General features: G+C 43.9%; 1 protein-coding gene across 1 annotated transcript in view; it reads left to right on the forward strand.

Moving 5' to 3' along the window:
* Nucleotides 1-24,516, forward strand: part of LOC146177413 (neprilysin-2-like) — a 65,291-nt gene that overhangs the window by 22,978 nt on the left and 17,797 nt on the right. Inside the window, exon 3 of the mRNA XM_084581554.1 lies at nt 6,539-7,598. Within this exon, the coding sequence (XP_084437680.1) occupies nt 6,539-7,598 (1,060 nt within the window). The remainder of the gene's footprint in view (nt 1-6,538; nt 7,599-24,516) is intronic.

A 24,516-nucleotide genomic window follows, 5' to 3' on the forward strand; every position in this document is an offset into this window, starting at 1 on the left:
ATTGGGACTCGATGAGCGGCTGCGAGAGGCCCGAGACATGTAGTTCAAGGCCTCACCTCCACCAGTGTCACGTAGCCGTTTAGGCCCGTAACCAGAAGGTTGGGTTTTAATGGGGGGTTGAGCTAGCAGGCGCAGAAGAGCAGGGTCGGAGTACCGAGAGACGGCAGCGAACTTCAGCTTCTTCTCGAACGCCACGAGGAACTTCTTCGAGTCCGTGCACGAGACTCTCGATGAGCAGCCGCCTAGCGGCTGCTATTGCACACGCTACACTATACTCCCCTCCATCTTTCACCTTCCTGTCTTTTATCCTACAAATCTACTGTCCTCCACTCTATTCTTGGTTTTTTCGTACTTCCTGGCGGCGAAGGTTAACCGTGTGTGGAGTAACTACCCTGCGTTGCCCCATATTAGGTTATAGTCATGGTGTATAGCCCTGGGAAGGAACAGAAGGAACGTTAGGTAGCGGAGCACTGGAAGTAGTAGGCGAATATGTCTACTTAGGACAGGTAGTGAATGCAGATGCGGACCATGAAAAGGAAAAACAAGAAGAACAAGATTGGGATAGAGCGATTGGCAAGCACTCGCAGATTGAGACTAGCAGCTTAACGATATCGCTCACGAAGAAAGTATACAACAGTTGCATCTTACCTGTACTAAACTATGGAGCTGAAACCTGGAGGCTAACCAAGAGGGTTCTACTTAAGTCGAGGACAACGCATAGGGCTATGGAACGAAAGATGGTAGGGGCAACATTAAGAGATAGGACGTGTGCAGATTGGGTCAGAGAAATAACTCAAGTTACTGACATTCTAGTGGAAATCAAGAAGAAGAAATGGGCAAGGGCAGGACATGTAGTGCGAAGAGAGGATAACCGATGGTCGCTCAGGGTAGCAAACTGGATTCCAAGGGAAGGAAAGCGTAGCAGGGGGCGGCAGAAAGTTAGGTGGGCGGATGAGGTTAAGAAGTTCGCAGGAGTCAAGTGGATGCAGATTTCACAGAACTGGGTTAATTGGAGAAATATGGGAGAGGCTTTCGCCCTGCAGTGGGTATCGTCAGGTTGATGATAATGATGAGGGTGTATAGCTGACGGAGCCAAGCCTAGATCGCAATTTCCTGCCCCGTCTTCTTGTTGGGTTCCATGGTGGGTGGCTGGCACCGTGGCCCAACAGCCTCCTCAAAACTAAATGATCGCTTTAAAAAGGAGGACCGAAGCAGCATCTGACTTTTCGTTAAGTTTTCATTAAGGTCTACATAATTCACAGTGAAAATCCAGAAAAGCAAGCCCGTACAATATCTCCATTCCTTGTGTCTAAGACTTACCCAAACCCTAGGACGAGGATACAAAGTATCTAAACTAGCCAGCGAAAACCTTCTACTCGAAGTCCAAGACAATGTCCAATCCTCCAAAATTTCACAGCTTGAGAATAACATTATGTTCTGTATACCTTGAACCCCATGCTAATGTCACATTTCATGACCTGGAATCGCTTTTGTCTCATTGTCACATTGTGTCTCAGATGAAGATTCTCGGCCTTCTCATTAACAAAGCACTTGATGCAACTGCCACCCTTCAACTCTTGCAAAGACAGACCAAGCAGGTTGCTGGACTAATCAGGCCTGTGGCTACGCGCAACCATTTCCTGTCGGAACGCGAAACCGTCATTATGACCAATGCATTAATCATTAGCCGAATCACATACCTCCTACCATATCATATACTCACTCAGCGCCAAACAGAGCAGGCGGACATCCTAATACGCATGGCCGTAACCTCCGCCCTACGTCTTCTGCGGACGGTTAGCACAGAACGTCTGCTGGCCACTGGTACTCGCAATACCGTGAACGAATTAATAGAAGCTCAACGCACAAACCAATTAATCCGCCTGAGTCGCACGGAAACAGCACAATGCCTACTGCGACAACTCCGTCTCAATCCACCCATCGCCACCCCAGCAAGTGCTACACCTTTCATGATCTCTCAGGGCACGCAGAATCACATATACCAGAAGCCCCTACCACGCAGCATGGGCGCTTGCCTTTATCAGGGAAGGCGGAAAGTTAGAGCCAGCTATTACACCAAAAGATACCACAACCGCTCTGATATCCTCTATGTCGACGCGGCAGGGAATTCTAAAGTAGGATTTTTCACTGCAGTCGCTGCCTACGAAGATGGCAGAGTGGGGGCCGCTGCCACTATCCGAACTAATTCGCCTGCAGGAGCGGAAGGAGCCGCCATCGCACTTGCGCTTGCCCATTAAGCCATTGACAAATACATTACCGAAATTTGTACAGATTCTCTGGCGGAATACCGCTACTACCTAAACGGCGTGGCAACACCGGCCGCGCATCATATTCTTGCCACCGCCACCTCTCTCGACCGAACGGTTAATTTAACGTGGATCCTAGGGCATGCCTCGAACCCGGTAGTGAGCGCGTTCATGCGCTGGCTCGAGAACTCTCTACCCGAGCCCCGGATTATCAGGCACCCAACTCCGCGCAGGAGGCCGCATCGGCCCTTTCTACATACCACCAAATCACCACATTCTACAAACACAACCGCATGACACTGCCACCACTCCACAGTCTTGTCATCCTTATCCAGTGCTACATGACGATCACTGCATACGGATTGTTTCATTTCAAGTTCAAGTTCATTACACTACACAAAATGCTTCTTAAAATACAAAACTTCAGCTGAAAAACAGACTGTCATTAAGGGGGAGTCGAAATGTACCTTACAACTCCTTGCTCTCAGTACAAGAAATACATACCGTTCTAGCTGCTGGTAAAAAGACGGCGCCTGGGCCGGACGAAATACGCTATGAAATGCCAGCACATCTATCCACACCTGCGATAGTAGGCCTTCTGGATTTTTTCAATAATATATGGGCGTCTGGAAACAGCTCAGAGGCACGGAAGAAAGCATTTATTCTACCTTTCCTGAAGCAAAGCAACCTACTGCAACGGACCAGTTAGTCCGCCTTGAAAACACGGTCTGTGAAGCATTCGTACATAAGCAGCACTGTATTGCCGCCTTCGATATGGAGAAGGCTACGATACGGCAACCTTCGCGACCTAACGGATTTGGGCATCCGCGGTAGTATGCTGAATTGTCTAAAAGACTTCCTTTCGAATCGTACATTTCGTGTGCGCTTAGGCTCAATTTTTTCAAGAAACGTTCTGCAGAAAAATGGGGTGCCACAAGGCTGTATTTTTACTGCCAAATGTTATGCCATTACCTTAGCTGCGGAAACGGTAGTACAACTCTCTCTGTGGTAAAATGAATTCTTTAAATAAAATAATCCCGAAATCTGTAATGTATTCACTGTATATCGATGGCCTAGAGATAGCATACACATCCTCTAATATATCAACATGTGAAAGACAAGTGCAGCTTACCATTAACAAGCTGGCGATATGGGCAGATCAAAATAGATTTGAGTTTTCACCACAAAAACAGTGGCTGCTATATTCTCTCTGCGACGAGGGTTACAAACCGACCCTAACCTGCATCTAAATGAAACAATACTGCCAATAAAAAACGAACGCAAATTTCGTGGTGTAACTTTTGACAAGAAACTCACTTTTGCACCACATATCAACAACCTCATAAAGAAAGCTTCCCGATCCCTGAACATACTGAAAGTTCTATCACACAAACGCTGGGGCTCTGAGAGAACATGTCTGCGTGTCTATCACTCAGTAGTACGCGCTTTCCTGGACCACGGGTGTATTGTGTATGGGTCAGCAAGACCCTCTAACTTAAAACGTTTACATCCTGTGCAAAAACTTGGCCTGCGGCTTACAACCGGCGCATACAGAACATCCCCCGCAAATAGCCTACATGTAGATGCAAATGAACCACCCTCGCAGACAGAAAAACAATGCTTACGTGTGCTTACGTGCTAAAAAATACCGTCCATCCCAAACACCTCTGCCACTCAATAGTCCCAAAGTGCCCATCTAGAACACGTTTTGACAATAAACCTCATGCAATAAGACCACTAATTCTACGTTTTGAGCATACATGCTAGAAACTAAACCTACTTGATACACTTCCATATATTTTCCATAGTCCCGAACAAATTCCCCCTTAGTACAGCTTCCCTACTGTGCGCGACCTTTCACTAACACAGTTTGGTGAAAAGCAGACATGACATCACCATATAACACAAGAGTTCCTAGCCACAGACGAAAAGTACAAAACCCACACTGCATTTTATACAGACGGTTCTAAAACAACGTTTTACGTTGGTATTGGGGTAGTAGAAGAAAAACTTGAAATACAGTTAGACTGCATCTGTGTGCAACAGTTTTTACTGCCAAATGTTGTGCAATTCCCTTAGCTGCGGAAAAAGTAGTAAAGTGTAACATTCAAAAAGTATAATCTACACAGACTCAGTTAGTGTGATCACAGCACTACACGCCAGAAATGCAACACAAACCGTATTAGGAAACATAATGCATTGCATGAGAACAGCTGAAAGACAGGAACACGAAATTAAATTCTGCTGGGTGCAAAGTCACCTAGGGTAAATGGACATGTAAGAGCTGATACATGTGCTACAGCAGCCCAGAATGCAAAAATAGAACGAGTACGTGTACCTCATAGAAATGTCATGAAATATATGCGAAGAAAATTGAAAGAGAAATGGCAGGATTCATGGGACAAAGACATCCAGAGTAGGTTACATGTACTGAAGCCCGTGGTAGAGGAATGAAAAACATGTAGCCACCGAGTGCGTTTCATTGAAGTGGTTTTATGTCGCCTTCGTATCGGTCATACATATCTTACACATAACTTTCTACTAACGAAACACAGCCAGGCTACTTGTGAAGAATGTGGACAGGTGGTCACAATCAACTACACCCTAATCAGTTGTACAAGACTTGTAGACCTACGACAGAAGCACTTCCCACAACTTCACAATAAGCATATACCGTTCAAACCCAAACTTACGTTTAGGAGAAAGGTCATTCGTTGACATTTCCTGCATATTTTCGCTCCTAAAAGAAGCAAAGTATTTAAACAAGTTATACAGCCTATTATAACTTTTTAAAGCCCTTTAGCCAAGTCCAGGTTTTAAACCTTGTTTTTGGCGCATGATGGCCTTAGCTGCCTATGTGCCATAAAACAGTACACAACGACATTATCGCGAGATGTCCGCATTCACCACAGTGACAACAGCGCGATTTGGCCCAGCTGCAGCTGTTAGCGTCAATTTTCAAGCTTCCACATCTGCCGTAGTGCCGAGATGCTGCATTTTCGGCTCTTTATCTCGGTGTTGGCCAGCGTCGCACTTGCATTTTCATTAAGGGTGTTACTACTGACAAAATGTTTAGCGCATCGTACTCCGCGGCTTCAGCAGCTATTGCTATCCATTCCGCTTCCTCTAGCTTTAGCTCTTTCTTTGCCAGGAGTTGTTTCCGTACTGCCCTTGAGCGTACACCACAGACACTCCTGTCTCGCATCATTCTGTCAAGGCAACTGCCGAAGTTGCAGTTGTCTCCGATGCGCGGATCTCGACGAGGAAAGCCTGAATAGATTTTCGTTCCAGTTAGCAACGTCTGAAAATTTTGCTGTTTTCCGAAATTGTGTTCCGTTTAGGGTCATAGTATTCATTCAAGGCTTTCATAACTTCGTCATAACTCAAACAGTTCGGCGCGCGTGGAACCACACTTACGGCAAGGATCTGGTTTATCTGCGTGCTCAGTGCTTCCCATAAGAAGTGCCGTCTTCTTACTTGACTCAGCGGTGCCATTTGTTTCCACTTACCTGTGCTTTCGTCGAAGCTTGGGAGCGTCTGGAAGGCCATGTATGTTGCTGACCGGACTGTCTTCAGGGCCGAAGTGTCTGAGTCTGCTTTTACGGTGTGGGTGTCGTTTTGACTCGTCGCCACTGTAACAAAGCCACTGCCAAAAGGCCACTGTAGGAACGGAACGAACGTACCGTTTTTGTCAAAAGTAACCAGGCTGCATGTTTTGCTTCTCTCATGTATTATAAAGCCAATAAGGGTTTCCAGAGGATAACAACTAGTTAAGAAATCAGGAAAGGCGCTCGCCTTCACGTTGCAAAGATTAAGAGGTTCAGACATGCTGTGAATTTACTACCACAAGGCTAAGAAGCAGATCCTGCAGCCTGGTTACTTTTAGCAAAGACGGTACATGTCTGGGAAAGAGGCAGCTAAAAAGCCGGGTTGATTTCAACGGAGGTAGGTTACAAGGAATCGTAGAGAGAGAATGAAAAAAGATCATGGCGAAGTAGAAAGAAAACTTCACGCTCACTAGTGTGTAGTACGCACTATGACACAGTGGCCGATACAGCAGCCCCATAAATGCAAACATAGAAACAAGCCTTCAACGATGGGTGACCAAAGATCACCTCCTTTGTCATACTCCTTAAGCCGTCCATTGCACATTGTGGCGTTTGAAATCACATTGAACGTTTCTCATATTCCCTCACTCTATTGGATGGTTTTCTGAAACTTCCCATGAGTTTTTGGATTAAGAGCTACTCTTTCTACTGCTGCTATTGCAGGGAACTCATCGAGAGGCAGCTGGACAAGAGCGTCGACCCGTGCTACGATTTCGCTGCGTACGTCTGCGGTGGCTGGGCGCCCCGAAAGGAGTTCTCCGATCTCTCAAGCTCAGCCCTTGAGGATATGGTCGTAGCGTGGCTCAGCAAGCTGCCCGATATGCTGCAAAAGAGCGGCGCCCGGTTGCCCGTGGGAAGAAAAGCGGCAGCCATGCTCGATAGCTGCACGACGGAGGCGGGCTCGCAAATCGGCATCATCAAAAAGTTTATGCGCGAGCGTGGCCTATTTTGGCCAGAGGACCGGGAACATAAACGGCGGCCTCTGCAGGTGCTGTTCGACCTCTCCTTCAATTGGCAAGTGTACCTATGGTTCTTGTTCAAGCTCCTCCCAACAACCGGGAACAGTGACTTGAAACGCCGAGTTCTCTTTACTCACAGCGACCGCATGCTGTACTGGAGGGCTCTCTTCAAACGAATACCAAAGGAACATTTTCAGAACGTTTACACCAACATTTTCAAGCTTTTTGTCAATGACACGAGTCGTTCGCCCTCTCCTAAAGCAATAGAAGATGCCTACAAGACGCTCCAATACGCATTCGCCAACTTGGTTCGCGCGTCCACGTGGAAGCCCCCTGTTCCCGCGGTATATTCATTAAGAGAACTAGGCGGCCTCTGGTGCGCCTCTAGTGCGAAGTACTTTGAGTACGTATTTAACACCACGCTAGGAACCGGCCAGTCGTTCACCATGGAAGACTTGGTGCTCTTTAGCGACGTGGCTCTGTGGGACGGTCTGCGTTTGATTTTCAGCAATACAGACAATCGCGCCGTGCTCCACCACCTCGCTTGGCTGTTCCTGTTCGCGTACGCACCCGTAGCCAGCCCAAACGCTGCCCTGCTCATCCTGCACGGAAGCAACCAGCTAGCGAAACAAGAGCGGCTGCCCTTCTGCTCCCGCCAGGTCGAGTCCAGTTACACCCTCCTGGTGGCCTCCGCCGCGGCAGTAGCACTATTCACGGAAGAAGAACGCCACCGCATCGAGAATCACCTAACCGGCGTTCTTGAGGTACGTGAACTGTTTGTAGGTACCTGGGACACATGATCAGATTGTTGAGTAAACAGAATAAATCACCTTGTGACGCGATTTGGACGCTGTGGTATTTGCGGAGCGTCAGAGGTAGTCCAGTGGAAATCCAATAAAATGAGCTACACACGTTGCCTATCATACTCAAGCTCATTGTTAAATATTGCAAGGCATGCTTAAGGATAGCTGCGGGCGAATGGCAAAAATAACGCTAATATCTTAGTAAATAATGAGAACACACAGGTTTTTTGGGACAGGTTTCAATGATTGACCACATTACGTTCCTCATCAGGCTGTTGTGAAATATTCAAATAGTGCCGTCAAATATCTGTTGTTTTCATGGATATTCAAGAAGCGTACCATCCGAGTCGTCGACGTAGAAATGCAATTATGCACTGGCCCTGCTCTTAATAATAAAATTAATATTTCCACCTAGATTTACTACTGGAGAGGTGCGAAGTGTGTGAAAAAGTAATAATCCTTCCTGCTGTGGAACCTAGAGTTCGTTAAGATGATGGAGACTAACCACAAGAATAAAGGCGTCAAGTAAGTGGACAGAATGTCTATAGCGCTTGAATATCCGAAAAGGCGTAGACTTAAATCGATGGAACTTCCCTGTTTAAGCAGAAATATCAAGGCACATTGCTTTTATGAGTTGCGAAGGTATCGAACTTCCATTGCGCAAATAAAGATTTTATTAGCGTGAATGGACACTGAAAGGCTGAGTGTTCCATTCGTCCAATTATTACGTCGTCGTCATCATCATGAGCCGCACTGCAGGGCCTCGACCTCTCCCATTTTCCTGTACTTAATCTGGTGCTGTGCTAAGTGCGTCCACTTCATCCCTGCGAACGTCTTTTCCTCATCCACTCAACTAATTTTCTGCCGCCCCCTGCTACGCTTTCCTTCCCATGGAATCCAAATGATTACCTTTAGCCACCGTCGGTTTTTCCGCTCTTCACAGTGCAAGTGCTGGCAATGCCTATTTCTTCCTCTTCACTTCGACCGTATCAGTAACTTGAGTTTTTCTCTGACCAACTCTGCATGCTTACTATCCCTTAACGTTACACCTACGAATTTCCGTTCCATAGCCCTCCGCGTTGTCCTCAACTTAAATAGTTTTTTTTTTCGTTATCCTCCATGTTTAAGCCCCATAGGTCAGTACCGGTACACACTAAACAATTTCTCACCCTTAAGGGTGAAAATTGGCTTGTCCCCAGACGCTCACCCTTTCTTACCTAAAGAGTGCAACCAATAGGGTGCTAAAAATAGGGTGCAGATACCGCACCCTTAAAGAAGGGTGCCCAGCTTAAAATTCTCTAAGGGTGCACGTTTTCTTTTGCACCCTTACAAAATAGGTGGCAAAGGGTGCACCGCATAGATTCGCCCTGAAGCAGTAGCCTGGGACTGATATGCGGCAGGAATTGTAAGCATAAATATAGAACTCTGTGGGCCCATATTCTTAGTTTGCATCGTTTTCGCTCTCAACAGATTGGTACAAACACAGGAAATCCTTGTCAATGCTGACTGGCAACCCGACAGACACTTTTGAAATGCTTTAACCATTGCAAGAGAATGTGAAAATGACACTTGGGACAGGTCAAGGGTGCATGAAAACTCATATTCAAAAGTTTTCATGCACCCGTGATCTGTCTGAAGTGTCAGTTTCACTTTCCCCTGCACTGGTTAAAGCATTGCAGAGAAGTCTGCTCGGTTGCTAGTCAGCATTGACGAGGAGTTCCTGTGTTTGTATCAATAAGTTGAGGGCAAAAACAATGCAACTAAGAATATTGGGCCACAGAATTCTATATTTGTGCATGCATTTCCTGCCACACATCAATCCCAGGCTTCTGCTTCAGGGCGAGTCTATGAAGAACATCCTATAAGCATCTAACACAAATACTTTCCATGTTTAGGTATATGTAATTTTGATCAGGCACAATGACATGTATACTGCTCAATTTGAAGGTCTGTCTGTGCATGTCATGGAGATGCTTGGCAACTGTTCAGACAAGCATACTGAGCAAAAACATACCAAAAATAGGGCACGGAGATTCTTGAAATAATAATGGGAAAAAGATTGTGCTGCAAAGTTACTCAGAGGCAGCTTTACAATCATATACAAGTGACACCTACAGTTTTGGTAGCAAAGTTTATTCACACTATCAGCAAGTTATTTGGCTGGCTTATAGTGTTGGACAACTCAAAATTACTTAGGCTGGAGGAATGTCTACAATTTATCACAGTGTAGTATCACAACATAATGACATGTCAGAGCAAGAGCAAAATATTGCATCACTTATTTAGTGCATGGCACCCTCTCCTACACAAATGGCTAAGAAATGTGTAGATATCCAAAAAGGCATGTATATTTATGGCAAGACAGCAGAACATACAACTCCTAGCACATGAAAATTGAGATACTTTAGGTGACTGTTCAAGAACTTGGTAGCCACCACTCTAGGTACAATGCATAATGAAAGAAGAGGCACCTAGAACATTTGTTGAATAGCTTGCAGTCATACTGAATGTTGAAGACCATGTTGGCGGACACAACCGCTGCCAGTCACTCCACCCACTTGTCGCAGAGAACAGCTTTTCACGGTCCACCTGGATGCGCAGCAGGTCGACATCTTCAATATTTTCCCCAGAGTATATGCTGACAGGAGTAGCTGGTACACGTGTCCTGCAGTGGCAATAAAATATTACATCAGTGCCGATTGCTGAAGGGGTATTCTTGCAAAAGTTGAAAGTGCACAGGAAGACACACTTGAGTAAAGACGACACAGGACACGCACTGTCCCGTGTGTCCTGTGTCGTCTTCATTTGGGTTTGTGTCTTCCTGTGCGCTTTTACATTTCGTCAAGTTGCAATGCATCATCTAGCCCATCTTCAAGATTTGTTAAAGTATTCCTTCAAACCCACTTCTTTTATAGCTACTCAAATGCTACAAATTATCTCACTATAATACAAATAATGTTAACAATACAAACGGCTTGTTTGATATTGCCACCTGACGGTTCGAGGTAGCGCTTGAACGACAAAGAAGTTGGAGACTCTCGCGCGCTTCGGCTAGTTAACCCCTGTGGACTCTTGAGCTTGTGTCTTCGTGCTACCGTTTCTCGGGAACCTCTTTCTTGACTGTGTGTATCTGCCCCTGTTGCCGGTACCCATAAATCCCTGTCTTCGTGACAGTTTTGGTGGAGGTGCTGGGTAATTGTCCTCTCAATGTCGCACACCCCTCCGCGAACCAACGACACCGAGCTTTTGCCTGTGGACACGCCAGTTCATCGCGTCAGCCGGAGGAACCTGGGCCTTCCTCCCGAACACGGGCCCTTGGAGTCCACTTCAACGAGCCTCCGGCCAGCCACGCAAAGCACTACGACAGTCATGCAAGGTACTCCTGTTTACGTTCAAAACCCCCGAGTGCCGAAATCGTTCCATGGCACTGCGCATGAAGACGTTGAGGATTGGCTAACTCAGTTCGAACGAGTCGCATCCTTTAATCAGTGGGACGACAACTTAAAGCTACGGAACGCCACTTTCTGCCTGGAAGACCATGCTTTGACATGGTATGAGAACCGAGAAGGCACAATAACATCATGGCCTCAGTTCCGCCATCTTATCGTAGAGGCGTATATCAGCCTGGATAAGCGCGAACGAGCAGAACGTGTTCTACAATCTCGAAAACAGATGCCAAACGAGTCCGTCATGATGTATGTTGAGGACATGACGAAACTATTTCGACGTGCGGATCCCAACATGTCTGAAGAGAGAAAGTTGCGCCACCTCATGCATGGGGTTAAAGAACAGCTTTTTGCTGGTCTTGTACGTAGCCCACCAACTACAGTTACCTCATTTTTAACAGAGGCGGTCACCATGGAAAAGATCCTACACCAGCGCCGCTCGGCGGTCTACGACAGCCCAATCCTCGCTACGACTGCTGCCGAGCCTCTTACAGCTGCTGTAAGAAATACTGAACAGCTCCGAGATCTTATTCGTGCGATTGTACGCGAGGAACTGCAGAAGGTCTGTGGCACGTTCCAACCCAGTGGTGATTCTCTCGCACATATGATCCGCGAAGAGATTCAGCAAGTCACGCAGCCATCTCTGCATGTTGCTGAAGCTCAAAGTACCCCTGTTCCTGATTATTCTCGTCCGACTTACGCTGACATTCTCCGACGCCCAGTTCCCGTCCAAGCTCCGTTGTCTACGTTACCACCAACCCAGTGCATGCCCGTCGAGCAGCCAATGCAATACATTCCTGTACAGCAGCCTACGCGGTACGTGCGGCCACCGCGATCAAACTTTCGACGAACGGACGTCTGGCAGGCCCCTCGGAGCCGCCGCCTTTGCTACCACTGTGGGGAACCTGGTCACATTTTCCGGTGGTGCCCTTATCGGGAACTCGGCCCGGAGAGTTTTTACACCAACGCACCTAGACGCACTTTCGGACAACTACCTCGTGACATTGGAGACAACCTCGCACAAGAGAGCCTCCGGATGGCACGCCGACAATCCAGGTCTCCATCCCCACGTCGGCAAACCGCTTCAACAACTGGTAACTTCCCGCGAGCACCGCCTGGTCGCTCGCCAAGCCCCCACCGGGAAAACTGAGTAGAGCGACCTCCGGGGGCGGGGCCGCTAAAGATCAGCACAAAAAAGTCCCCCCAATGAGAACAGATATAGATTTTGGAGCAGAAACGACAGCATTTGGTTCACGAGACCGGCTATCGCTGGACATCCCTGTGTGCATCGATGGTCATAATGTCAGCGCTTTAGTGGATACCGGAGCAGACTTTCCGATTTTGAGTGGGAAACTGGCAGCGACCCTTAGGAAGGTTATGACACCATGGTGTAGCACGCAAATACGCACGGCTGGGGGGCATGTAATTACTCCTATTGGACAGTGCACGGCTAGAATCCAGATTCGTACGCCAACGTTCGTTGTCAGCTGCGTCGTTCTCCGGGAATGTTCTCGTGATTTGATTCTCGGTGTGGATTTCCTGCGGGAATATGGCGCCATCATCAATCTCCGACAGCGAACGGTCTCGTTCTCAACGGAGAAAGCGGCTGCCAGCCCCACCGATGGCCAACGTACGTGCGCCCTACGGGTTTCAGCCGAGTGTGTTTCAGTGCCTCCCCGCTCCAGCGTGTTTGTGAGTGTTGTGTGCGACGGGCTTCGTGACGGGCCGATAATAGCTGAAAGCAACCGTTCTCTTTTATTTTCTCATGGCATCTGTGCAGCTCGAAGCTTAATTATTCTCAATAATGGTCACTCTGATCTTCTCGTCACGAACTTCACGAATGAATCTCGCCACCTCTATCGCTCTACTGCCATCGCTTTCGGCGAACTGTTAAAGGAAGTTTCTGAATGTTTTGCGTTTGACGTTATTGATACTCCCAGTGTTCTAGACCGCATCATCATGCTTTGTGTTGGCTAGCTAGTCTTCGAGATCCATCAGGACGTCTTGCACGGTGGAGCCTTCGTATGCAGGAGTTTGATTACTCTATCGTTTATAAATCCGGACGTAAACATGAAGATGCTGACACACTGTCTAGATCGCCCGTGGAGTTGGCCCAGGACAGTACGGATGAAGACGCCCATTTTCTTGGCATTATCAGTTCCTCTGATTTAAAGGCCCGGCAACGGGCTGACCCAAACCTCAAAACTGTGATCGATCATCTGGAGGGTTTCGATTCTACAGTATCTCGACTGTTTGCTAAGAACTTGTCATCCTTCTGTACGCGCGACGGAATCCTCTACAAGAAAAGCGCCGGCAACAGTGACCGAGCCTATCTTCTAGTCATCCCTGCAGATCTCCGCGATGAAATCCTTCATGCTTGCCATGATGAACCCACCGCTGGACACTTGGGCTTTGCACGCACTCTTACCAGAGTGCGCCAGGCCTACTACTGGCCCAAACTTACCGCCACCGTTCATCGAAATGTTAGAGGTTGCCGCGAGTGCCAGCGACGCAAGACACCGCCATTGAAGCCAGCGGGTTTCCTGCAGCCTATTCCCCCACCGCTAGTACCATTCGACCAAATTGGTATGGACTTTCTTGGCCCTTTTCCTCTATCGTCAGCTGGCAATAAGTGGATTATCGTGGCTACAGATTATCTGACACGTTACGCGGAAACTATGGCGGTGCCACGTGCAACATCCTCCGAAGTGGCACAATTTTTCATGACGCAGATTGTCCTCCGCCATGGCGCCCCTTCATACGTCATTACTGATCGTGGCAAGGCATTTACGGCGCGTCTTCTTGAAGAAGTTTTCCAACTAAGCCAGACACATCACCGAAAGACTACTGCTTACCATCATCAGTCTAATGGCCTTACTGAGCGACTAAACAAAACAATAGCGGACATGCTCGCCATGTATGTCGATGTCCGGCATAAAACATGGGACGAGATATTGCCTTATGTCACATTTGCATATAACACGGCCGTCCAAGAAACAACTCGATTCACTCCGCTTCGCCTAGTATACGGACGCGATGTACAGACCATGCTCGACGCTATGCTGCCATGTGTGGCTGACGACCAGCTGCTTACCGCTGACGCAGAAGAATTCACCAACTACGCTGAGGAAGCTCGCCAACTCGCCCGTAATCACAGTACAAAACAGCAAGCAGCAGATGCACGCCGATATAACGACCGCCATCGCTATGTCGTGTTCCAGCCTGGTGACAAAGTCTGGGTGTGGACACCTGTCCGGTGCCCAGGCCTGTCAGAAAAACTTCTCAATCGTTACTTCGGACCCCACAGAGTGTTGCGTCGCCTCTCAGAAGTTACGTACGAGGTTATTCCAGACGGAACTGTACCGACTTCTAGTCGTCAGTGCTCGTCTGACCTGGTGCTTGTGCTTCGCATGAAGCCGTATTTTACCCGCTGAAAGTCATATTTGCCATCCGGAGCAGTTTTTTTTTTCTGTGAGCTTGCGGTTTTTTTTTTTCGAGGGGGCGGAATAATGCCACCTGACGGTTCGAGGTAGCGCTTGAACGACAAAGAAGTTGGAGACTCTCGCGCGCTTCGGCTAATTACCCCCTGTGGACTCTTGAGCTTGTGTCTTCGTGCTACCGTTTCTCGGAAACCTCTCTCTTGACTGTGTGTATCTGCCCCTGTTGCCGGTACCCATAAATCCCTGTCTTCGTAACAATATTTATGCACACAAAAGGTGCTTAAGCCAAATGTAAATTTGTGGGCAAAGGCCAGCAAATCTACAATGTCTAAATTAGCAGCTTTCGTTTTTTTGTAATTATTCCAAATTTACTCAAGTCAATATGTTTGTAATTTAATTAAACACTGATAAAAATACACATGACGCAATTTCTTTGCCAACTGTAATCTGCAAGTTATTTAGAGATGTCATTAAAAATTCGTTATGAAACACAAAAAAGTGGCACGAGTGCAGGTGGAATGCTGACAATAGGTATGTGTGTGAAGACTGCACATTTTAAAACTTAGCGTTTAGTTGAAAGCAGCATTTGTTTTTTTTCATGTTGTATGATTGGGAAACTGCTCCACGTGCAGACACAATGTGCCACCTGCTCTTGCTCACAGTTCTAGGGCTGTTTGATGCTTGTGTTGCTCTTTACCGTCATAGCTCTAAAGGAATTATTTTCTTCTGCACAATACAATTCTAAATGCTACATGGTAAGGCTTATAACAAATCCTGAAGACAGTAAGCTATGGAATGAAAATGACATTCAGCAGCTCTCCATAATATGTTTTTAGGCCTTTAGATCACCTTTTATTTATTGTTTTACTTTGCATGTAGATTGACAAGACTACTGTTAGTCTTTCAGATTATAGACTCCCTTTTGGGCAGTAGATGCCCATAGAACTGGGGCCATTACCTGCACATAAACATACTACTTGTTATAAGATGATCCAGGATAGAACAAGAGCAAGGTGACTACATAGCATGAAAGAGAATTGAAGGGTAGCAGAAAAGCTTCAGTCTGCAAGCCAAGCCAAAAGTTTGAAAAGGTGCTTGTCTATCTGGACACCATGAGCATCACTGGCAGGGAAGAATCTTTTACTTCCCAAGAAGAAAACTGAGAAAGGGAGGGAGGGGAGAGAAAGAGGGGCAGAGCGAGAAGTGAAATTATGTTTGCCTGGGTATTAACTTCTTTGACTTTGGTCTGGGTGGTCTATCACCAGAAAAACAAAAAAAAGGTGGAAGTAGCAGGGAAAACTACAGTATGGGGTAGAAAAGTCAGCATCTAAAGCAGGTTCAACGCTGGCACATGTTTCTTGAAAGGAACCGGCAATACAGCTGCAGTTAAATAGTTGTTAAGAGCTATTTGGAAATGGTTAAGTACTAGCATAAATGAAATGCTGAGGAGAAAGGACAACTGAAAAAATAAATTTTAGTAAGCCTTACCTGCCAAAAAAGGAATTATCAGAGGAAACATTCAAGGGGTAACCAAAGTCACCAGTGATAAAGAGGAAATGTTTAATAAACATGTTGAGCTTATGCTAGTGGAGATACACTTGCTGTAAATACATTGCACCATTAATGGTGCATGTGACTGCCTTGCCAACTTCTTATGGTGTGGGGGGATTGTATTTAAGGGATTCAAACGTTCCTTTCGACATATTTATTTTGCACTGCTCTAAATTCATGGATTATAAATGGCTCCCTATAGTTGGTTTTTGTAGAATTAAAGCTTACTCGAGATAAATACCCTAATTTCATCAAAATTATGGCCAATTTCATTTAAAGGCTGTATACTGCATTCAGGAAGGTTTTGCTTGTGCCTGCCCGACGACTATTTCATGTTATGCTCATTCATTGCCCTGTGTCTCCAATTTTTGTTTATCTAGACAGTAGGTAATGAATACTTTTTCTAATGCATGACTCAACGTGTTTACCCAAAGTTCTGTCTTTTTATATTTTTTTCTTCTAGATAATGTTTGATAATTTTTCACTATTCACGTGCGACATATAATTCTTTTTCTTTATCACTACACTCCTGGACACCTAGCGCTAATATATAATTCGCCACCACCGGAATGCTTTTCAAAAGTACTCTGCGGCTGCTGCTGTAGCCCAGCTCAGAGAAAACTATTTAAAAGATAACATTCTCTTAACCCTTAGCTCTATCCTCCTTCCCTCCTCTGCTTTCTTCTTGTAAAACAAAAGCATATGCAAGCTCCACAACTGATGACCACACTGCCAAGATGAGGACAAGTACCTTTATTGAAATGCTAGCTTCTGGACTCAGGCTCACGCTCAACCCTTGCTTAGTATTCTTGGAAACAATGTGTACAGATAATGCAAAATACAAAGGATAATCATTATTTTATTGTTTTTTAAGGTCCTCTAGTTGAAGAGAGGTAACTTTGAAGAGTGGCAGTAGTCTTACAGTTTAGATACTTCAGGCACCAAGAAAGAAAAGCCATATACACCTTTAATACACTCGAAAAATACAAATAAAAGGCAATGAAAGGCAAAATTAGCATGTGCTCATTCTCCAAGTGAAATATAAGCTGCCGACTGAACTTGGAAGGGCCGCATTTAATGAGAGAGTGGTCCAATATAATGAATTCTTTTCATCAGTGATAACAGGAGAACTCCATGTGAGAGCTGCAATGATGCTCATAGGTGGTAGTAGAATTATGTCCCGAACAGCAGAAAAAAATGGTTATAAAATACCTTTAAGTGAGAGATTTCTCTTCTATGTACTGTTGTGAGCAAAATTAAGATTATTTATTGATCTTATTTCTGTACTGTTTGCCAGGCATGGGTAAAAAAGTGGTAGTAGTAACTTTCCGAAAAGCAAGCAAGGTAACCTTATAAAGGGAAATAAATGTTGTGGTTCCGGTTACAGAAATAAGCCTAATGCATAATTGCCTTAGCAGGCTATGTGTCATAATTCCCAATACACCACAACATTGAAGCCGGTTAAGCAGCTTCATGATTTACTGAAATATAAAATAGCTATCATTGAAAAAGCAATCTACAATATCTTATTGGCGTATTCAGATAAGAACTGTAATTGAGGTCCTATGACCAATTTTTGTTTTCAGTGAAATTGATATATGTGGTGGGCAATTGTCTCTGCACAAATATGGGTTTAGTTTTGCAAGGTGTGGTGTAGTCTTTTGGGGAAAAAGTCGTATATCGCTGCATGTGAAAAATGCAGTTGTGCTATTTAAAAATGTGGAAAGTTTGGAGACTTGCTTTTAGCGTACTAAAAGCTTGTCAGCTATTCTTTTTATCCACTAAATCTATGCAAATTTTACTTTTATGGGAGTTATTAAAATCATATTTTGTTGTTGCATTTGATGAGTTGATGTAGCAAAAAATCCGGAACTTTGTTCCAGAGGCACTACGCTACAAAAAATCCATTTTCAACCTTAAATAAGGGCATGATGATCATATTTTTATCAAGCCTTTTTTAGTTTATAACTCTGATAATTTCCTTATTTTCAGGCAAAACAGGGAGCTCTAGATTGCCCTGCGTGTTCTCGCCAATGGATAAAATCTGCCCAAGATTTGAAAACCGCAAAAATGCAAAAATTTAATTTCAACTTTTTTTAAATGTCATTGATTTTTATGAAAATTCCTCTCAAGAATCCTCAGTACCTAATGAATATTACAGCTTGAAGAAGGGTTGCATTATATTGTTTAACATTATAAAAAACGTTCAAAATTAAGCATTGGTTTTGAAGCTTGTTAATATTCAACCCTACATTCTGGCACAACTAAATAAAGTGCTGCCACTAAACCCCTTTCTACACATTATCCTGGCCTAGTTCTCTATTTCTAAAAAAGTTGAAAGTTCTACACTTGCTTGTTATTCCTCCATATTATATTGCAATTGGCGAAAATTTGAAACTACAAAAAAAAAAAACAGACAACTGTGACTTGAATTTAAAACACTACAGCATCTTCTTTTTCATTGAACTCCCATAAAAACAATCCTTAGTACTTTATAAACATCTGGTACTAAACTGTGTTCTGCTATGTAAGCTAAAGGTATAAAAATAAATATAAAACTGAATGCATGTTGTCTCTGTAGAAATGCTTATGGCTTTCTCTTAAGAAGTAGGAGTCAAAAGTTCAATTTTTTTTTATTATTGCTTTTTGGTGCGCTACAGGAAAATAGGCAGGCACTGCTTGGACCCATAGCCAGCGGCTAGTAAAGGGTCCAATGAAAAAAGTTCATAGGTTGCAGGCACCCAATCGTCAAAGTAGAGACATCAGAAGCAGTTAACTTTACAATAAACATAAGAAAGTTAGTTATCGCTTATACATTCGTAAAGCTACCAATGAAGAGAAGAAAACATAAACTAAAACCTCACAAATCAAACAAAAGCGCGTAGAACTTATACAAGAATTAAAGCAAAGAAAGATGAATGCATAATGTCACCACACTATAACAATACATAATATCACATGTCGCGGAGAAATAACGCATCAGATAAAATACAGGTATATGTAGGGGTTACATGGGTAATACCAGGCGAACAATGTAAAGTTACAGTAGGCAAGTGCAAGTTTAGACTCAAAGTGTTTCATTCATTTGAAGGTAGTATTCTTTTATTGCAATGGAAAAGTTCTTGGCAAGCTTTACGTCACAGGGTAGAGAATTCCAGATTTTGACGCCCGTAAACAGCAGCATACGCTCGCCATAAACGTTTCTTTTTATGGGTAAATTAAAATTTCCGTAAGTGTGGCTTCGGGTTGCACGTGACGGGATGTTAAATATAGATATATCGAAGGGGAGGTTGTTACTTACTATTTTGTGAATGCATTCAGCAGTGTTTTTCTGACGAAGCAGGTCAAAAGGCAGCACGCGTAGTTTAATAAATAGTGGTATGCTGGGTCTAAAGTAGTCTGAAAACGAGATTATTCTAAGTGCTCGTTTTTGTGAACGTCTAATGGGTTCTAGGTAAGTATTGTACGTCCAACCCCACGACTCAATGCAGTATGACAGGTGAGTATGTACTAATGTGAAGTAAAGGATTCTCAGAATATTGACATCAAAATATTGACGAAATTGATGCAGAGCATAGCAACCCGATGCAATCTTCGTGCAAATGGAGTCAATCTGATGTTGCCAATGTAAATGGTTATCTAGGGTCACTCCAAGGTACGTAAAGACAGTGGTTGGTTCAAGCTGGGTCTGACTGATAGTTAATCTAATATCACTCGAGTCCAGTGATTTTTTCCGTGAATGGAACAGTATGTATTTAGATTTCTTAGTGTTCAATGTTAATTTGTTCGCGAGATACCAGTCTGCAATTTTTTTCAATTCTGTGTTTGCGATGCTTTCTAGTTCGGCAGTATGACAAGCAGTAACGATAATGGCAGTGTCATCAGCATACATGAGAGCACTGGCTGAGGATAATATCTGAGGAAAATCGTTGACGTAAAGTGAGAACAGTAACGGACCGAGTGTTGACCCTTGCGGTACTCCTGTGTATAAGCACCGCACATTTGATGTTAGGTTATTCATTGAGACAACTTGTTTGCGATCAGTAAGGTGACTAGAAAAAAAGTCGAGCACCCTATCACGAAATCCATATATTCTTAATTTATTAAGCATGATGCCGTGGTTCACTGTGTCGAAGGCTTTTCTTATATCCAGAAATATAACAGCGGCCAGCTCATTGTTATCTAATGCACTGTTAATTGCCTGGGTGAGTGTAATGACTGCTGAGCTAGTAGAGTGCTTTGGGCGAAATCCATGTTGCTGGGGGCAGATAATATTATATTTCTCAAGAAAAAAGAGAATACGTTTGCACAGATTTTTTTCAAATATGTTTTTAATAACGCTAAGTACGGAAATAGGCCTGTAACTAGAGGGGTCAGAAGGGTCACCATCTTTAAATACGGGGGTAACTCGGGCTACATTTAAGGGTGATGGGTATGTGTAATTCAGCAGGGAATGATTGAACAGCCGGCATAGTATGGGCCCTAAGATATCAATATTTTCTTTAATAAGCTTTGCAGGAATACCGTCCAAGCCAGCTGCCTTGTTTGTTTTCAACTCCATGACAACCAACAACACCTCATTGATTTCAACTTCGTGCAGAGCGAAAGAATTAACAACTGACGCTGGAAGATTATTGTCTGCACTGGCATCAGGAAGCTTTGCAGCTAGATCTGGACCGATACTTGTGAAAAATGTATTGAATTCATCAACAGTTTTTTCAGTGATATTAGAGGGAAGTGTGGGACATCTTTTCAAGTTTTGCGTGACCTCATTGATAACTTCCCACATTTTTTTTGGATTTCCAGCAGAACCTTGAATTCGGCTAGTAAAATATTCTTTTTTTCGGGCTCTCATTAAGGACACTGATTTATTACGTAAGCATTTGTACTGATACAGATAATATTCGTTGCCTTTATGATGTAGCCATTTATGATACCAATAGTCCTTTCTTCTTAATATGTTCATTATTTCTTCGGTCATCCAGGGACAAATTGGTTTATGACGCTGGGAAGACGCTACACTTTGGCTGCTGCGATTTATAAGGTCAACCAGAGCGCTAATCAAGTTAGAGAACTCTATATTGACATCTTCATGATATATTAAGTCAGTATTGAGAAATAACAATTTGTTACGGAATAATTCATAATTTAACTTGGTTGTATTTCTTGGTTTCATACCTTTTACTTTTGTAGGTGTGTCTACCTTAACAAAAATTGGCAAGTGGTCCGAAATTGGTGTTTGGTAGACACCAGCATGTACACCGGTGTCAATATTTGTCAGTGCATGATCAATAGATGTTGCCGAAAGGGTGGTTATGCGTGTCGGAGAAGCAATCAAGTTGCGGAAGTTGTATGATTGAAGAAGGTATGTGTAATCTGGGGCACTCGTGGAACTAGTATCAATATTCATGTCACCAACGATAATAACTCGGTTTTTGTAGTTTTTAGTTAAAGAGGACAAGATTGATTCCAGTTTATCAAAAAAATCGGCAAGATTTGAATTCGGAGGTCTGTAGACTACGCCCACTATAAGCCCGCATTCAAGTTTTACAAATAATGCTTCAAGTTCGGGTGAGCAACAAGAGACTGATGATAAGATAGTGTAGTGAAGGCTTTCTGTCACGAATAATGCCACACCGCCACCGCGAAACTTCGTGTCCCGCGGGCGTGATATTGTTGCATAGCCGGGAATTGATACGTGTTCATGTTTCCTGAGCCACGTTTCAGTGGTCGCTATGATTTCAAAAAACTCTCCATTGCTGACGATAAAAGAATTTAAAGAGTTCAAGTTTCTGTTTATGCTGCGAACGTTACTGTGAAGTACAGATATGCCTTTTCTGGTAGCCATCATGAGCTAGAGTCGGTGTAGCTAGCATCGTTTAGTAGCTGTTCGCCAGAAACATTGGCTATTCTTTCCAGATCTGCTTCACAGGTAACGTGGACTACTTTCGATTTTTCGGCTTTCCTCATTAATATTTTTCCGTCGGAGACCCAAGCAAACTTCCAGCCTTTAGCGCGTTTAGTTTGAATTGCTTTTCCCAACAGTATCTTATTTTCTGGGCATAGGTGTTCGTTGACGAATATAGGATCCGTTCCTTCAAATCCAAGCATCGATGTGTTCAGTCGCGTTTTTTCTTTACAGAGTTCTTTACAGAGTGTCTTTACTTCGGCCCTGAATTCTTCAAAGTTCTCGTTGATGTAGTTCATTCCTGTTCTGACCGATGTGAGTTCTTCCTGTATAGCTGTGTTTGATGACTGCAGCTTCTTTACCTCATTCTTTAGTTCTGTCATAACTTCCACGAATCTAGAAGTCATATTAGTCAAAACTCTGACTATTCCTTTTATACTACTTGGTGTTTTTCCGGCCAGTGTCTGTGCAAATTCGGTTAAAACATCCCTGGTTTTGCTTCCCATCGTTGCAGGGTGTACCGCTTACAGCCTGTGCGAGAGTACAACACTGGCAAATTCAGAGCAGCCCAGCAGCCATAAACTACAAAAACAGAACAGATAATAACTTCGCTTTCCCACCTGCAACAAGCGAGGGCAGCGATTTAGCAGAAGTGGTAGCCACGGCTGCCAGTACCGCTCTGAATGTGCCTTGGTCGATGATCCATGGCTTTATATAGGTGAAGGTGACGCCTCCAGACGTTGGGCCGCCGCAGTAGAAAGGCACGTGTCTTGATGATGACGTCCGTTGCGCATGCGCGTAGCTCCTGATGTCCTTGCTGTTGACGACCGTTTCTTATCGGATTTAGTTTAGTTTCATTCTAACATATGCAATATCCAAAGCCTTCTCAACGCTTATAAAGTCACTTTCTGCTTGTTGGCAGCGTTGATTGCTTGAAATGGATTAAATTCGCTATTGCTTAAAATTTCATGGCAGAACGCCAGAACGGTTTAAATTGATTTAACTTTTTTTCTATATCATATTTTATTTGATGAGCTCCCAATTTTGCATGAAATTAAGGAAATAAGCAAAGAATCTGAATAATAAACAGAAAAAGATTTTAATGCTAACGACATAATACATCGTGCCCATATATATGTTTGAAAATTGACTTTTTTGTACCGCGCTGTTTCTGGAGTAATGTTTGCGATCTTTTACTAACTCAAGTGCAACAGAAAAGCAGGTTTTTAATCATTCACATGGAGGTAAAGGTTTCATAGATTCAGTGGGTAAAAAGGGATGGATGAAAAAATTTCTGTACGCTAGCAGCTGGTCTCCAAAGTTGCAACTTTCTGAAAGGGCAAAAATGGCATTTTCCACCTGTAGTGATTTACGATGTTTTTTCCACAGAAAACTACACCATATCATGCAAAATTAAGGTTATTTTTTTTTGTATCGAGACATTTGCCCGCCACATATAAAGATTTCATTGAAGACAAAAAATGGCCATGGAGCCTTGATTACCGTTCTTATCTGAACACACCCTTATCCTCATCATATGTGCACATTTCCTAAGCTTCTCATCAGTGTGCCGAATGAAACAGGTATTCAATTTGCCCAGCCTTTTTTAGTGCGCCAGCACAAATGGCCAACAGCCACATGTACCTTCAATGTTTCATAGAGCAGGAAATAAGAGTGAATTAAGAGAGGATTTTGTATTCTGTAAGTTCCAACTACAATAAAGCTTTTCAGATAAATTGTACGGAAAGCAGGCAGGCTACTATGTGTGGTCTAGGGTTTAGTTCCACGTCTCCTGATAGGCCATGTAGGTGCATGAATTATCCTAATCGGCAACAAATGTCAAAGGAGGTGATTCATAAAAATTAAGAATTGTTTACCAGTCTCGTAACTAACCTGAGTTGAAAACGTGACTGCATGACTCCATTCTCTCTAGTTGCGGGCGGATGATGGCTTGAATAAATATACCAGAGCTCACAGGGCGTGCAGCAGGGCAGTCGAAAGGCAAGAAATAGTCTGAAGCTGGATCCACAGAATGCACTGCAGCTTGAGCCACCTCGTCCTTGTCAGTGATGGGTGGTGACAAAGAAGAGGGTTAAAAAGTAGGTGCAGGTAAAGTAGACAAGCCTGTATTAAAAAAGAGTGATCAGCAGTAATAATGGCTTTGGCATGCCCTAAAGTGCAATCAGATTTGGCAAAAAAGTATTTTGAAAAATGTAAAAGTAAGTTGCATATTCAGTTATATAACCACTGACTGAAATATACTTCACAAGAGTTCGGAAAGAAACTGGAGCACATTATGCAGGTTTTGATGCACCATTCTGCACAATATTGCTCCCTTTACTAAAATATTACAAGAGATAGCTTTTTGATTCCCAGAAAAAAAAAATCAGAAATAGTATTGGTCAGGAATTCTGCTAACTTTTAGCAGGCATTTTGCAGCTACATGAGTGCCAGTACAACACAGGCATTTCCAGAGTTCTGAAACATGCAGATCTTTGTATACTGGCCCACAGAAAGAATGAAAAAAAAAAGCC

The sequence above is a fragment of the Amblyomma maculatum genome, chromosome 10, assembly GCF_055883805.1.
Source record: "Amblyomma maculatum isolate TAMU_Amacu chromosome 10, ASM5588380v1, whole genome shotgun sequence".
NCBI classification, from domain to species: Eukaryota; Metazoa; Arthropoda; class Arachnida; order Ixodida; family Ixodidae; genus Amblyomma; species Amblyomma maculatum.